The 15,394-nt window shown below is 48.4% G+C and overlaps 7 protein-coding genes across 7 annotated transcripts; 5 read left to right on the top strand and 2 right to left on the bottom strand.

Moving 5' to 3' along the window:
- Positions 1-28: 28 nt before the first annotated feature.
- Positions 29-826, top strand: EDB93DRAFT_1086473 (phosphoribosyltransferase-like protein; the record flags this gene model as incomplete). Its single annotated transcript, XM_041445973.1, has 2 exons — positions 29-123; positions 178-826. 2 exons carry the CDS (start codon positions 29-31, stop codon positions 824-826), a joined length of 744 nt encoding a protein of 247 aa, XP_041307048.1.
- Positions 827-2,057: 1,231 nt separating this feature from the next.
- On the top strand, positions 2,058-3,701 carry EDB93DRAFT_1286419 (peptidase M24, structural domain-containing protein; the record flags this gene model as incomplete). Its single annotated transcript, XM_041454509.1, has 7 exons — positions 2,058-2,138; positions 2,208-2,367; positions 2,423-2,483; positions 2,542-2,819; positions 2,868-3,028; positions 3,083-3,297; positions 3,345-3,701. 7 exons carry the CDS (start codon positions 2,058-2,060, stop codon positions 3,574-3,576), a joined length of 1,188 nt encoding a protein of 395 aa, XP_041307047.1. The 3' UTR covers positions 3,577-3,701.
- A 6-nt stretch (positions 3,702-3,707) lies between these two features.
- EDB93DRAFT_1251104 (CTAG/Pcc1 family) lies at positions 3,708-4,100 on the bottom strand (the record flags this gene model as incomplete). Its single annotated transcript, XM_041453116.1, has 3 exons — positions 3,708-3,831; positions 3,888-4,016; positions 4,075-4,100. 3 exons carry the CDS (start codon positions 4,098-4,100, stop codon positions 3,708-3,710), a joined length of 279 nt encoding a protein of 92 aa, XP_041307046.1.
- Positions 4,101-4,642: 542 nt separating this feature from the next.
- EDB93DRAFT_1104522 (cytochrome P450) lies at positions 4,643-7,000 on the top strand (the record flags this gene model as incomplete). Its single annotated transcript, XM_041447419.1, has 15 exons — positions 4,643-4,738; positions 4,785-4,872; positions 4,929-4,967; positions 5,027-5,186; positions 5,238-5,327; positions 5,379-5,493; positions 5,525-5,709; positions 5,772-5,952; positions 6,002-6,038; positions 6,087-6,205; positions 6,261-6,327; positions 6,374-6,477; positions 6,528-6,552; positions 6,606-6,722; positions 6,780-7,000. The coding sequence occupies 15 exons, from the start codon at positions 4,643-4,645 to the stop codon at positions 6,998-7,000; spliced, it is 1,644 nt and encodes a 547-aa protein (XP_041307045.1).
- A 1,338-nt stretch (positions 7,001-8,338) lies between these two features.
- On the top strand, positions 8,339-11,498 carry EDB93DRAFT_1286409 (uncharacterized protein; the record flags this gene model as incomplete). Its single annotated transcript, XM_041454508.1, has 4 exons — positions 8,339-8,418; positions 8,472-8,800; positions 8,859-9,404; positions 9,452-11,498. 4 exons carry the CDS (start codon positions 8,339-8,341, stop codon positions 11,353-11,355), a joined length of 2,859 nt encoding a protein of 952 aa, XP_041307044.1. The 3' UTR covers positions 11,356-11,498.
- Positions 11,499-12,059: 561 nt separating this feature from the next.
- On the bottom strand, positions 12,060-13,396 carry EDB93DRAFT_1149873 (acyl-CoA-binding protein). The gene is made up of 5 exons (XM_041449650.1): positions 12,842-13,396; positions 12,764-12,785; positions 12,639-12,705; positions 12,520-12,592; positions 12,060-12,469 (listed from the first exon to the last, which is right to left on the bottom strand). The coding sequence occupies exons 1-5, from the start codon at positions 12,926-12,928 to the stop codon at positions 12,416-12,418; spliced, it is 303 nt and encodes a 100-aa protein (XP_041307043.1). The 5' UTR covers positions 12,929-13,396; the 3' UTR covers positions 12,060-12,415.
- EDB93DRAFT_1086433 (uncharacterized protein) lies at positions 13,297-14,955 on the top strand (the record flags this gene model as incomplete). The annotated part of the gene is made up of 4 exons (XM_041445970.1): positions 13,297-13,395; positions 13,473-13,778; positions 13,835-14,437; positions 14,509-14,955. 4 exons carry the CDS (start codon positions 13,297-13,299, stop codon positions 14,953-14,955), a joined length of 1,455 nt encoding a protein of 484 aa, XP_041307042.1.
- Between the last annotated feature and the right edge of the window lie 439 nt (positions 14,956-15,394).

Raw genomic sequence — 15,394 nt, 5'->3', positions numbered from 1 at the left:
CGGCTAGACCTCTCCGTTACGTGCCACCATGTCTTCGCTCGATTCTTACAAGACACAGCTCCTCGAGGAAGCTGCGCGAGTTGGTGCTCTTAAATTCGGCAACTTCACGCTCAAATCTGGCCGGTGAGTAACATGGCACTGACATTTCCATCGACTTATCCTGGACTCACACACCAGTAAATCTCCTTATTTCTTCAATGCGGGTCTCATGTCCGATGGTACCATTTTACATACAGTCGCACAAGCTTACGCTGCCACACTCTGTGCTCCGGCCTCTGACGATGATGATCCCATGGCCAACCCCTTTTCTGACTTCGATATTCTCTTTGGACCCGCCTACAAAGGCATTTCCCTCGCAGCTTGCACCGCGCTCGTACTATCCATGCATGGCCGCGATGTTAGGTTCGCATACGATCGGAAGGAAGTAAAAGATCACGGTGAAGGCGGCAATGTCGTCGGATGGCCGTCGGGTTGCAATCAGAAATGGCGTGTGGTGATTGTGGACGATGTGATGACCACCGGACTTGCAGCAAGCTCCACAATAAAACTCGTGGCTCGGCAGGGCGGAGAAGTGGTCGGGGTTGTACAGCTTCTCGATCGGGAGGAGTTTTCCGAGATAGACGAGCATGGTTGCAAGATTAGCTCGGTGATGAAACTGGAGACTTTACTTGGAGGTAAGGGGAAGGTTCGAAGTGTCTTGAAGATGCGGGACCTGGTACAATGGTTAGAGGAGAAAGAAGCACAAGGGCAGACAACAGAAGAAGAGAAGAAGACTTTGCAGGAAATGAGGGAGTATAGAGAGACATATGGTGTATCATCGTCCTGACTTAACCGTGGTCAGTGACACTTCTTTGAACTTCAATTAGCAAGTGTAACTAGAGGCAAACTAGAGCGTCGATTCGTGGTAACTGGAGCTTCCAGAAGAAACCTCACGACTAATTTCTTGGTAACACTCATAGCATTCATTCCCCCTGTTTATATCCCACCGGAAGAAGCACGTACCAAGATAGTCTCCTGGTCAGAGGTACCTTTTAGAGAAGAGGAGAAGAGGCTTAATAAAACAGTGCGAAAAAGAATGAAGATCTCCATGGGTCAAGTATTAACGCTCCGCGTAAAGGTACTACACTGTTTGTACCGGATATGGTATTTCAGAGGGCGATGGTGTGAGGTGACCCATCATCTCGAAACGCAGAAGCCTGGATATTACTCATGAGCATGGGGGCATGCGTGGGTGGCTGAAGCTTCATCGTGAGCGCTGGCGGAAAGTAACCAAAGAAAGTCCATACCTTATGCGGCCTCTCCTGCCGGTGTTCATCGCATGGACCTGGCCCGAACATTACAATGCTTAGATACATAAGTTCGTGTGTATATTGTATGCTCAACTTACTATCCTATCTTGTATAACTTCAGCTTGTTCTATTCGACCATATTTATTTGACTTGGACTTAGCTTGAACATCCAGTCAGCCTCATGAACCCGTTCTTGTTTTTGCTGAGGAGAGAGTATGAGTTTGTCAATAGCGCAGTACTTGTTTTACCGCTCGCTTCCATGGACAGTATGAGCGATTGGCTACGGTTCTATTCATCCTAGATGAATTCGTGTGATCCTACACCCGGATATTGAGGTACACCGGGGAGATGTCAGGAAACCGCTGAATGAGATTCCGTTTGAGTCAGCTTGAAAAAGGATCGGAAAATTGAGCGTAGTACTGGTTACGTGTTCACAGAGCTACGCTGGCACTGCATAGATCGCTTCATGAACAAATATTCGGTTTCCCAGATGGCGTCATGTTACGCAAACACGTCCGTACACCGTCGGCAAGCTCCTTTCGACAAGGGCGACATCATTGAAAATGCCCATGTAGCATGCTGGTCTTTTGGAAGTTATTGAAGAATTTTCCATACTTTCTAGCATATGGAAAGACTCAGGAGTTTTGACCATGGTTACTAGGAAAGAGATATACCATATCGGGAATACCAAGTTTGAGGTGCCTGCAAGTCAATCTATTCAATCATCGCGTGCATTCTCTTCTTTCGATTATTCATCTACCCTACACTATGGCTGAGACTACTACAGACGCACCGAAGCCTACAGAAAAACCACGGCTGATCAGCGAAGCCGATGTAACAAAGTACAAGGTATGAAGGGCGTAGTAATCACCTTGCTTGGTTCATGAAGTCTGATCGAACGACTGCGATGTCGTATAGACTGCTGGTGACATCGTACACGATGTTATGAAGAAACTGATCGAACTCTGCGTCGAGGACGCAAAGATCATTGATCTTTGTATCGAGGGTGACAAGTTCATCGAGGAGGGGACTGGTGGAGTTTACAACAAAGCCGTGAAGGGTGTTAAAACGAGCAAGGGTACGTCAGATCACTTTTATGTTTTTGAAATAATGTTTATCACGTTCGACAACAGGCCTTGCATTCCCCACATCGATTTCTGTAAATAACACCGTCTCCCACTTCTCTCCTCTGGCGTACGTGGTTTTTTATATTTCATCCTGTAGACCATTTTAGAACTTCACTCTGTTTTAGTTCAGATCCCCTATCATCCCAGGCCCTTGTTAAAGGCGATGTAGTAAAGATCCACATCGGTGCACACATCGACGGTTTCGCTGCTATCAGTGCGGAGACAATCGTCGTCGGCGCATCTGAGCAAGAACCCGTAACTGGCAGAAAAGCAGATGTAATCAAGGCAGCTTGGCATGCAGCTGAGATCGCCATGAGGCTTGTGAAGGTCGGCAATAAAAACTTCACAGTTACCGATGCCGTCGCGAAAACTGCTGCAGCTTGGGATTGCAAGCCTGTCGAAGGTGAGTTTTGTGATAAATTCAAGTGCAAATCTGATGCTACGGATTCAGGCATGCTTTCTTGTCAGCAGTCGCAAAATGTCATTGATGGCAAGAAGCGTATCATTCTCAACCCGAACGAAACGCAGAGACGCGACATTGAGCTGATCACGTTCGCGGAAGACGAGGTTTATGGAATTGATATTCTCATTTCTTCAGGAGAGGATGGCAAGGTCTGATGCTAACTGCAAACGAAAAATGAATCTTGATCGCTGAACATTCAACAGGCACGTATCGAAGATTCTCGGACGACCATCTACCAAAAAGATAGCTCAGTAACTTATCAATTGAAGATGAAGAATTCGCGTGCCGTATTCTCTGAAGTACAGAAAAAGGCTGGCGCCTTTCCATTCAATGTTCGTGCACTGGAGGATGAGAAGAGAGCAAGACTTGGTCTTCAAGAAGCCGTGCAACATGGCTTGATCAAGCCGTATGAAGTTGTGTACGTCACGTCCCTAGCTCCTGACGCTCTTAATAACATCGCCGTAGGTACACTCCTGCAAACACATTTGTGGCAGCATTCCACTTTACTATTGCATTAGTTCCTGCTGGCCCGCTGCTGTTGACTCACCCTCCGGTGTGGTACAAGCCAGAACTGGTGAAGGCCGAGAAGGAACTGGAAGATGATGAGCTCAAGGGCCTGCTGTCCAAGTCCCTCCGTGAGAGCAAAAAGAGTAAGAAGAAGGCAAAGGAAGCTGAGGGTAACGCGGACGACGCATAGGAAGTTGAATAAAATTACATGTAAAGTAGATGGTCGCAGTTCGGCGATTGGTGAACTTTTCTGTACCATGAAGATTGTCGAAGGGAACTTCATGTCCCACTGTTACAAACCATTGATTTCCAAATGATCACCTAGACTTGCTGTCGTTCCGAGTCCTCTCCAAACTCGCCAATAGTCCGTGCCACCAGATCTACGTTCTCCAGAAAGCCATTTGTTGTCAGCCTTGCCAGTCGAACAGTTGAAGTCGCGAATGACCTGCGTTTCATTAAATACAATGTGCGATAGGTTCAAGACCTCTCGTGAATACATACGCGACGAGATCATTGCCGTCCACCGTCAACGTGCGTTTAACGGCTTCTCTCTGAAGCTCTGGATCCACATCAATCACTTGCATCGCTATCGTTGCGTGTTTGGGGTTTGCGAAGGGGACCCGTATGGTACTATCATGATGATGGTACAGTTTTGGACAAGACTGGAAGATGGGAACGACATGCTTACACCGTATGCCATGAATTATCGGACATGATGATGGTGGCGGCTAGTAAGTTCCCTCCGTGGCTGCGGCTTTGTAGCTGCTGGCAGCCTGAGTACTTGTTAAGGTAGCGTGGTACAACAGTCGGAAGATGATTGATAACCGAGCGCTGAGCGCTCCGAGTCCGTTTACGTATTTAGCATTCATTCAACTTGAACTTTCATGGCATACCATCCGCCCAAATCATCCGCCACAGAAATGTCCTTATTCGCTGCATTGGCAATTGCTGGTTACTAGGGGACTGCGATGCATGCGGCCAACTCAGGAAAGGAGTCCGAGGGTCTCCGAGAGTACTCTCATGTTGGCTGCGTTTCAACCAGCTTGTGAACTGTGGTGCCACGGTCACTGCACGGTAAGTTGTAACCGACGGCACACACTCCGAGTCGTTGCGATGAGTCCCCAGGCCAGATATATTCTAAATAGCTCGATTCACTTGAAGCTTCATTCGCGGCTCACTGTGTTCCAAATTCCATAAAATCAAGAATGAGTTAGTGGATTCCTCGATGACCTTCCAGTGAATATGGGCTGAAATTAATGTCCTGTATAGATTTATCTTGGACGACTGCAACGACTGCGTTAGTCGCAGCAGTCACGGTATCGAAGGCCTTCAAGTTCGTGTCCGGTCTAAAGGTACGAAGCTTATGACGTTCCGAATCATCATAAACTCTTCGCTTAGGCAGTGGATTACCTTCCGGGCCTATGGGTGCCATTCCAGCCTCTCAGTTTGCTCGGCGTGCTCGTACCAGAAAGGTCATGGAATCCAGGTATAATGGATTTTCTCTTTCAAAGTACGATACTATAGCCTAATGCAATCCACCAGGAGTAATCTTCGTCTGGACGTGGAGGCATACTAGAAATAGTAAGTGTCGACATCCTCACACATTTGGTGCATTCACCGATATCTCTGTCCACCACTAGTTTATCGTCGCTTTGGCAGTGACACGGTCTCGGTGGTACCTTTTTTCTCTGGCGTACCGTCAATATATACGCGATCGCTGGATGTCGCCAAGCAGGTCGTGACCATTGGTCATAAGACGGGTGCATTTGGGAAGACTGATGATATGGGTCGTGTGTTTCTGTGAGTTGACCTTTCTCCATCAAACTATCGCACCATTCCAATGAATGTCAGATTTTGGGGTCCGAATGTCGTTGCAGCGACGTCCCAGGATCAATGGAGAAAGCACAGGAGGATCACTGCACCTGCATTTAATAATGATACGTGCGTTTTTTTTTGGCTTCGGGAGACACCTACCATAACCTATTCTCACAGTTATCAACTTGTCTGGAATACTACAAATAAAGTATATTCTGAAATGATTGACTGTGAAGGGTGGGGAGAGAAAAGGACAATAGACGTTCAACGTGTCCAATCACTGACAACCAAAGTCGGTGTCCCGTACAGCATTCATACTTCAGGCTAAGTATCTGCAGTTCACCCTCATCATCATGGCCACTGCCGGCTTCGGTCTCCCATTTTCCTGGGGAGACCCCCCCTCTCATGATGGTCGAATGACAATTCAGCAATGCATGGAGATTATAACGCTTAGAAATACCTTTGCGATTGCAGCTCCAAAATGGGCTTGGAAACTGCCGCTGTCATGGTAATTTTTTCTGCTCGGATTCTTCGAGTTGAATGCCATTGACATTACATTACGATCCATAGGATTCGGCAGACCCGTCAAGCGTTCGATATCATGAGAGCATTCATGGATTCCCACGTCCGGGCGAGGAGTGAAGCCATAAATTCTTCAGTAGATAATGACACATCGAAAGACATCCTTTCATTGTTTGTTCGAGCGAACGAAAATGATGAGGGAAAACTACGTCTGGACAACAAAGAATTGGTACTCTTTTCTAAAATTTCGGAGAATAAATGCTGAATGGTCGCTGTAGATCGGAAATGTCTTTGCATTGCTATTTGCTGGCCATGGTATGTTTTTCCACATTGATCATACGGGTGTTTTAAGAAATTCTTCAGAGACCACATCAAGCAGTCTGGCAGCTACCCTTGGTTTCTTATCATTACATCCATCTATTCAAGATGAGATAGTCGAGCAAGTCCACGAAGTCACTAAAGGGCGCGAAAATGGCGAGATTGTGAGCTTGTTTGAATCAGCGTCTCCAAAATACATCTACATAATCGCATTTTTAGACATACGAAGACTATAACAAACTGGACAAGGCTATCGCAGCATTTTATGAAGGAACTAGAATGTTCCGTATGTGATTTTTCTTCTAACCAATTTCAAACTGAGCTCTTCCCAGCTGCTGGTGTCTATCTCATAAGGGAGGCGAAACAAGATACAGTGCTTAATCTTTCGGGCAATGGCGAGGAACCGAAGTTGTTGCCAGTCAAGAAAGGTACACATGTAAGTTGCAATTCGTGCCCCTAGAAGATGGCTAATCTGTGGATAAATAGGTCTTGGTCGACATGATTGGTGTCCGTACGTGTGGCTATTTTATTCTTGAATCCTCTTTCACCCTACAGGATGACTAGATTACAACCCAAAATATTTCCCTGACCCAGAAGAGTTCAAACCTGCACGGTGGTTTGCGAATAACACGAGCAATGCACATATTATAGACGGCGAAGATCACACTAGTTTTAGCGTCGGTATGTACTATGCTGCCGATTTCGTTCACATCTATGATCATTCAACGATGCTTCTAGGCCCGCGGTCCTGCCTTGGCAAAAAGTTCGCGATGACCGAGGGCGTTTGTTTCCTAGTACTGCTTCTACGTGACTGGCGCGTTGAGCCTCTCCTGTCTGTCAATGACTCTACCGGAGAGAAGGAAACCAAAGAGGAATGGCGCGAAAGAGTTATGCAGGCCAAAATGACTGTCACGTTAGGCGTCATGGATGTTCCGCTGACATTTACAAAGCGAGTCTGAGGCCTTTTTTGTAAGTTATTGAGAATTATAGATCACCTACCATTACCCTCTGGTATGCAACTATGATACATGATGCGCTGGGGATTGACACTCCTTTGACCTGAGTATCACTGTCACTGACAATTCGGCCGTGATATTTCCTCAGACAGTTCTTTGGAGGTTCATTTTAACTTAGAAAGTGTCTGATTCGGGAGTCCATGCCGATTGTTATGAAACAACCCCTCCACGCTCCCTCCATCGTCACCCTCTACTCATCATGATCAACCTGGCCCTTTCCCTTACTCACCGTTCCTTTCCTCCTGTATCCCAACCCTCTCCTCCCTCTCCCTCTATTCTCTCTTCGATATCTTCCTCATCATCTCTGTCTTCCCTTCTTGAATGCATCAGATTCTTCCATAATTTTAACTATCGCCATAATCACTTTCTCCGTACCCATGATTTCGCTGGCGAGTGAATGGAGGGCAATTGCATAGTGTTCTCGTGTCAGTTGTGGTTCTCCGCGCAGGCAACTGGCGGTTTCGGTGGATATGAATGAGGTATTTTCCGTGTACGACATTAGATGAGGTGACCGCAAACTTCCCGGAGTGGTGATAATATAGTGTCGAGGTTTCGGCGTAGGGGGAAGTCTGTTAATGGGTGCAAATAGTCTTGTTTGTAAGGCCGCATCGCGTCTCCAACCTTCGGTCCATCTCTTCAGCAAATTCTCCCTATCGCGTCTTCGTTAGCATATGTTGCAACATGCGAGTCATTGCGTCTTTCGGGAGTTGATCTGCACGTTTATTGATTTCGTGATGGCCGGGGGTCCATGCAATTCCAACGCGATGGAAGAATGAGGACCGCCTGTCAGAGTTTCTGGGGATTTCGGGGCGACAGCCTGGATGAGTACTCACATGCACGTTCGGCATTAACATTACTTCCCTCTATTGAGCACCTGAATGGCGTGTCCACTCAGGCTGCCAATTGCCAGGCAGTCATAAGCGATGGCACAGTAAGACGCTTCGAATTCGCGAACCACTCCAAAGTGACGTTTATTATTTTGGTGGATTGTGAGGTTGTCACCGACTCATCAACTTTCTGTGGGCTGTTGCAGGTTTGTGGCAAGCGATGTAGTACTCGGCTAAAAGCTTGGCACCCCATATTGGAATGATGGTTTATTTCAACTTCACGTGGGCCTAGGCCCACTGCGGTTCAAGTTATACCTATGTGACCGAACACTCCACCTGCAGCTTGTACTCTCCTCCGTTGACGACATTTCACGAAAAAACGACTTACATCTTCACTCTTACAACTAACTTATACCTTTCTCAAGCCTTTCTGTCAATTCTTCCGCTATACTATATGGCTAGTGGTTGGCGCGCCGCTGCCGTGCTGCCGTACTTGATACCGCTTGCCCTATGTCAATATACGCCACTACCCAGGTATGTCAATCATGTCTGTCGACGCGAGCACTTAATCAGTGACGGTGCGACAGATGGGCACAGGCTGCAGCTCTATTAGAAAACCTTCTATACATTCACGGAGGTCTGACAGACCAATACGATCAATACTCGTACACATCCGCACCGCCCACATCAGAACTATTGTTACTCGACCTTTCTATATCCTTCAGCGCCACTTCCCCGCCGTGGCAGCTGCTTTCAAATATAACAACCACGAGCTCTTCTCCCAGTTTGGGATGGCACACCCTTTCTGCATTCAACACTACTTCATTCATACTTTTCGGAGGTCAGCCAGGACCGAATTCACAAACGGTCCTTACTACCCTCAATGATTCTGCCACGCTTGTTTCCGCTTACGATCGTACGGACCCGTCATTTTTCGTTGAGCCTCTGAACTGGGCTGGTGAACCAATGAGAAGGATTCGTCATTCAGGCATCGTCGACTGGTGGCAAGGTCTGGATTGTTGGTGGTGAGAAGGCTGATGGGTCAGGAAATGCGTTCTTTGATCATTACCTCTTCAACCCTGTGTTACAAGAGTTCGTGGGGCTTCCGTCTGGTGGTAATGCACCGCCTGACATTTATGGGCATGCATCGCTCATTCTCCCTGACGGACGACTCATTGTCTTGGGTGGATATTGCGTATCATTTGGGAAGCTTATACCCCTAAATACCATCTGGTCTCTTGACACAACACAGGCAACTCTCACATGGGATACGATAACACTCTCGAATTCCACCATACCAAATCCACGTCGCGACTTCGCAGCTGTTGTTCTCGCCACTGGAGAAATCTTAATTCATGGGGGCGGCGATGGCGAACTACAAACAACCTATGGCGATGGATGGATACTAAATACCACCCAAAATCCCATGGTCTGGCAAGAAGTACAATCTCTTCAGCAACTTGGCGCTCGTAAGAACCATCTAGCAGTACAGTGCAACGGTCAAGTGCTCTTCGCCTTTGGTGAGTTCCTCCCTGTTAGCTATTTGTTCATGTCTGATCGAACTCAGGCTACGGATCCTCCTCACCTGCGTCTGCTACTGTGGAAATATACAACCCTTCTAGCTCGTCCATGGTCTCCTATTATAGCTCGCCACCTGCAGGTTCGACTCCGGCCATCGTTTCTCTCCCTGCACCCTCTCAAACTGGCCCCTCTGGGTCAAGTGGGGGTAGTTCAGTTGCATCCTCAACGTCGGTGGGGTATCCCACCAGTGCTGCCAGTGCTGGTTCCAGCTCTAGTAAAAATGACATAACCTCTATTGCTCTAGGCACCACCTTCGGCATCATTGGGCTCCTTGCAGGTGGACTGGCAACTATTTGGTGTATTCAACGTTCGCGGGGACGCGGGAGGTTCCTCATTCTTGGAGGTGACCATGAGGATGACAGTCCCGATGGTGGTCCCGCTGATTTCTTGTCCATGAGTTCTGAACGAAGGAGTTACGTATTTCTAGGTCCACGCGCCATCCCGCTGGCTGCAGCTCTCGGTCGTTTTGGGTTAAGCAGACATTGTTCCCCCCTGACACAACGCCCGCGCCGTGACATGTTCGCCGACGAAGACACGCGACAATTTGGATGGGGCAGTCCTGCAGATAGGTTATACAGGGAAGGCAGTGGTGGAACTAGTGCGTGGTCGATGCGCTCGGTGGGCGCAATGGTGCGCGGGATGATTTCCAGGGAGCCTAGTGCAGGAAATAGCGGCCGAGGTTGGGATGATTGGGAGAAAATTGAGGGTGATCACGAGGGCCTGATGAATGCAGGAAACAACTCATACAACGTGATGCCCAACAGCGGACGCCCCCATGAACAGGATGGCAGCTCGGGGTCATACATAGATCCATTCTCAGATTCTGTGCCACATGATGAAGAGTACGACTCGTATCGGCTAGACCATAGGGCACTCGCACCTGATGGTGAACATGACAACGTCGACGTCAATGCTAAGAGCCGAGACTCGCCACCCCTTCGCCCACTGAGGACCCAACTGCCTTTCTCCGCACCCATTTCCACCCTCAGTCCTTTGAATGAGGTCGCGTCCGACTCAACTAACACCATAACTTCATACCCCGGCTCGTCACGAGATAATTCGTCTTTCAACGGCAATTCTTCGAGCAACACTTATGCTTCCCCACCGAGTATTTCCCCGCAGCTGCCTCATAGTCCTATGACGCCCTCCACGATGCACTCGTCTGCTGCAACCATCACACCGTCGGGACGCCACTCATCTATCCTCGACTCGTATCCACTTCCTTCGAACCCCATTCGCCGATCAGATAGCTGGTGGGGGCGATTTATGAAGACGTCTTTACTTGATCGACGGAATTCTAGCGGTCAGAAGCCGTTAGATTTACGGGACCCTAACCCAGCTCCGCGACTCATGTCGATCGACGAATCAAATGGTTCACGGGACTCTCATGAGACCCAATATAAGCAAAGGAACAGAGATATTCGGCTGTCTGTTCATAGTGGCCGGACAGCGAACACTGAGGAGGCAGAGCGGCTAGGTGGAAGCTATGATGTCGTACAGCGAAATGCTTCGGACGGATCTACATCAAATCGAACAGCTTCGACTAGTTCCATTAGTGCAAATGAGCACGGACGATTGGCTGGCTTATCATCCGATCAAAGCAGGTTTACCTCTTCCCGACCGGCATCATGTCCCTCTTTATCATCTTCGAGGACTGGACCCATTGGACATGATTCTGGGTTCGCCAGGGCCGCAGGTGGTATTGTGACATGCAGGGTTCAGGAAATGGAATGGCAGATGACGAAGGAACTTGTGGCGGAGCGTTCTCCACCTCCGCGGGATACTGGCAAGCGAGAAGAAGCGGGTTTCCGTACGCGACCCAGGATTCAGTATGGTCTAGCTCCGCGAGGATCGTTGTATGTTGCGAACCCTGACAAGCAGTGTGCCTAACTTCTACCCCTTTGTATCGTTGTCTGAATGTAACTCTATGTACTTTTCTCACGATCATCGACCATGAGCACAACTATCGACGTTGTTCTTGGCAGATGATTCGGGCGTCCCAGATGGTTACAGTGTTCGTAATTTGTGATCGGTGCATGTAAGTACGCGAGTAGCCAAGCTCGATAGTGAAACATGAGCCTGGGTGACCATGGTACAGGAGGGAGGGTTCCAGAACGATATACTGAAACCGAAATGCTTCTAAGCGACTATGAGAGAATGGATCTGCCCACGTCTGTCATTTGGACGCCATGAACGACGTTGGACGATGCTCACCGTTATTGTAAGGCAGCGCACGTCCGCTAGAATGTCGGTGACAGATCTCACTGACCACGAGGCAAGGGTATACAGGAAGGATGGGCCCCCCTGTCCTTGTAAAGGTTAGTGCCTGCCGCGAGAGGTGAAATTTGAATTGGGATGACATGGTGGCTGGAAGAAGGTTCAGGGTGAAGATAAGACGCATCCTAAAAGGGGCGCTTAAGTTCCGACGAGACTTGATGATGTGATTTGTTGAGTGAAGCTTGATTGTGACAGTGTGGGAGGGTCGCATATATGTCACGATGATAATCTGACGCCGTAACTGCTCGCTTTAGCGCGTCTCGCTGAGCTCAATTTTGATTTTACCATGTCTACTGCATACGAAGAATTCGAAGCTCATTAATTCGTTGCTGTTCAAACTTTGTTTCGATTCAGCGTATGTCGGCCACCAACGTTATATATCTGCCACGGCAAGTCGGCTTTTGTCATATCCGTCCATCGAACACTTCATTTGGTGGCAGGTAATGAAAAACGGGCGCCGAAACTTACCACAGACGCACAGCAAGACCACAGCCGCAGCTGCAGTCGTCATCTGACAGGTCCTCGAACACCCTTTCATCATCTTCTGGTGGCCACCTATCAGAATAAACTTCGCTCAGAACGTGCTGCTGTTCTCATTCGCCATACTCCTATGTGTTCGGCTCATCCTTCTTACAAAACACGAGTTTCCTACAATCCACGTGCACCACATAGTTCATCCTTCCAACTCTTTCAGAATGCTCTCATTCGGGTGATTCTCCTTGAGGTACTATTTTCATCTTCAGAACGCAACATCAACGGACGAGATGTATCACAAACTTTAATAAGCTGTTCCACGTATTTCTCCTCCGCTTCCTTCTTCGTCATTCCCTTGACACCGTTCCAAGCATTCCTGCAAGACAGGTCAGGTCGACTCATCAAGGTTTGATTCCACTCACCATTTAGCACGCTCGACGAATTGAAATACAGAGGGTTGCTTGGCCGGATCTGCATCTCCTACAGTAGCTTTTGATCGCCCACAAAAGTCAGTTTATATATCATTCTACAAAGGTGACACAGGTACCTTGCTTGTAGAATTTATAAAACTGTCCATCAATCAGTATCGCTCATCGACGATCTTCAAAAGTAATGATAAACTCGCCTCCAGCTTGACAGAGGCATCAGGGCCCGCTCCATCCTTGTCCAGACCTTGGACGTATGCAACAGCTTTTTCAAATTTAGAGGTCATCGTCGAAGGAGAGAGAGATGAAGGTCAAGACAAAACGCAACTCTCTGCCAGCGGTTGCCAGATCTGGAACCGGCTGCATTTGATCTTATCAGCTGATATTGTTCTAGTATCGCTTTGAACAAGACAATTGGGCCAATGCACTCGCTGGTAGCACTGGTACTTCATGCCACAATGTGAATCACTAGTCCGCAGTCTAGCCTATATAACATCGCACAAGTACCACCTCTTAATCTTTTTTTCCCTTACAAAAGTCTCATTGGTCCAGTACGAGCGCTGAGCGCAGTCCAAGCCTATCGTGACTATATATGTCACACGAACTTCTTGTGACCTCTTCGTCACGAATACCCACACCCATCTCACTCCCACCCATGACGACTAGTAGCAGTACTTCACGGTCAGCTCCACCGCCGTCACTCCAAGAAATACAGAGAAAATTATCCGTCCATTCAACCGCTAGACCTAAAAAGGTTCGTATGCATCTAACCAAGTCTATCCTAATTCTCCTGATTTTGTCACACAATCCGGATCGATCTGAACCCTGCAGGCCCTTCCAGTGTCACAACCACACGTTTCTGGTACCGAGTCTGACTCTGACTCAGCTCTGTCACCCGATCTTCTCTCCCCAACATCTCAGTCATATGGTTCTAACCCGATCTCAGGCAGCACCTCTCAGCCTCCACTATCTTCCATCGCAGAGGGAAAATCAGGAAGTGGCGAAGAGTCTGACGAAGACGAAGAGGAGGAGGAGGGTGGTTGGAGGACCGCAACAAAGGCCGAGAATCCTCAAAGCTCTTTCGATGAAAAGATGATCAAGTCTGGCTATCTATGGAAGAAAGGCGAGCGACGCAAGGTTCGTACATCGGAGACCGTCTTCTTTCCATCTGGTGTGTATAGCAATTATCACAGACATGGAAAAAACGATGGTTCGTCCTTCGACCTGCGCACATCGCGTATTACAAGACGAACGCGGAATACCAACTATTGCGCCTGCTGGATCTCTCCGATGTACATTCATGCACCCCAGTCACGCTCAAGAAACACACCAATACGTTTGGTGTCGTCTCTACTGTTAGAACGTTCTATCTCCAGGCTGAAAGTCCAGTGGAAGTCCAGCGGTGGGTCCAGGCCATACAGGACGCTAGGGAGGCTCTTATGACCATTTCAACTCAAACGTCATTACTAACACCCCCTATACCGATTCCTGGGGCTCCATCAGCATCTTGTCGCATTACGGTCTCGCATTCGCCTCCGAAGGTATCCCACGCTCAAAATATAACCTCCTCGGACTCAGAGGATGCTTCGCCAAGTGCGCAGCGGACCTACTCGACCTCGTCGCAGAATCGCCCTGCGGTTTCTTCATCGCCCACGCGAACGCAAGCCATACCAAAAGAAGCGGCAAAGATAGTCCTATCTGGTTACCTGATGAAATGCGGGTCGAAACGACATAATTGGCGTAAACGGTGGTTTATGTTAAATGGCGAAAAATTAGTCTATTCGGGAAGTCACATGGTAATGGGTATTCTTGTACTTGCCACGTCGAATTTGTTGCTAACATGGGACCAATTGAATGTGGCTATCAGGACACAAAACCGCACCGACAGTTTTCGTTTTCTGAGATTCTCGATGCCCTGGAGTTCGACATGCGGAGTCACAAGCACAACGCACCCCTTCCACCTCCTTCGACTTCGCCATTATCATCGTCAGCAGTACCCGATGACTCGCAGGGGCACTTTACGTTCAAGATAGTCACGACGAAAAGGACGCTACTGTTATGTGCTCCAAGCGAAGAAGAAGAAATCAAATGGCTTAGTGCCATTCGTGCTCTTATAGCTCGACGATCAGGCGCTGGCGTTGTGCCGGGAGACCCGAGTGGAAACGTCGGTAGCGCGCCGAAGCAACCGGCAGACGCTAATCAGGGCACTGGGGGAGGATCGGCATCGAGTAGCAGTGGGTTGAGACACAAGGTCAGGAACTTGAGTATAAGCGGACCGAGTGGCATTGCCGCAGCGCCCATTTCGGAGGACTAGAACAAAGTACAAACAAAGCAAGATAACGGCATTCATCCAAGTCAGCTCAGTTGACCTACAGTAACACTCTCACGTCATTATTCTTCCAATCATGCTTCCCCGGATGTATTTGAACTGGACTGTCATCATTCATTGCCTCACGGGCATCAGTTCTGTTCCTCTTCTAGTGATATATCTATGCAGTTGAACCTCTATTCGCTTGTGGTCGGAAGACGCAATGTTTGTTCACCGATTTCATACTTGGGGGAAAGCGACAAGCGCGGATGATTTGACAAGCGAATCCATTTTGAGTGTTATTGTTGGTCCATGGGGTCTCCCGACGGTATTCAAAGTAAGAACCGGAGAGGGTCGGCCTGTCTGATGGATATCACTGCGATTGTTGCGAGGCAGGGCAGCACATGTTTTGGTATAGTTGGGTTTACACTGCCACCCCAAAAGT

Source organism: Suillus bovinus (assembly GCF_016758785.1).
Source record: "Suillus bovinus strain UH-Sbo-P2 chromosome Unknown EDB93scaffold_33, whole genome shotgun sequence".
NCBI lineage: Eukaryota > Fungi > Basidiomycota > Agaricomycetes > Boletales > Suillaceae > Suillus > Suillus bovinus.
Note: the sequence above shows the minus strand (reverse complement) of the source record. Positions and strands in the feature narration are given on the sequence as shown.

Bases quoted from the DNA above. Each gene is read 5' to 3' on its own strand.
- EDB93DRAFT_1149873 (XM_041449650.1), bottom strand. From the start codon at position 12,928: ATGACCTCTAAATTTGAAAAAGCTGTTGCATACGTCCAAGGTCTGGAC. The intron at 12,706-12,763 runs GTACCTGTGTCA...GGCGATCAAAAG, and splicing joins TTATAAATTCTACAAGCAAG to CTACTGTAGGAGATGCAGAT. The intron at 12,470-12,519 runs GTTTGTGATACA...AGATGAAAATAG, and splicing joins ACGTGGAACAGCTTATTAAA to TACCTCAAGGAGAATCACCC.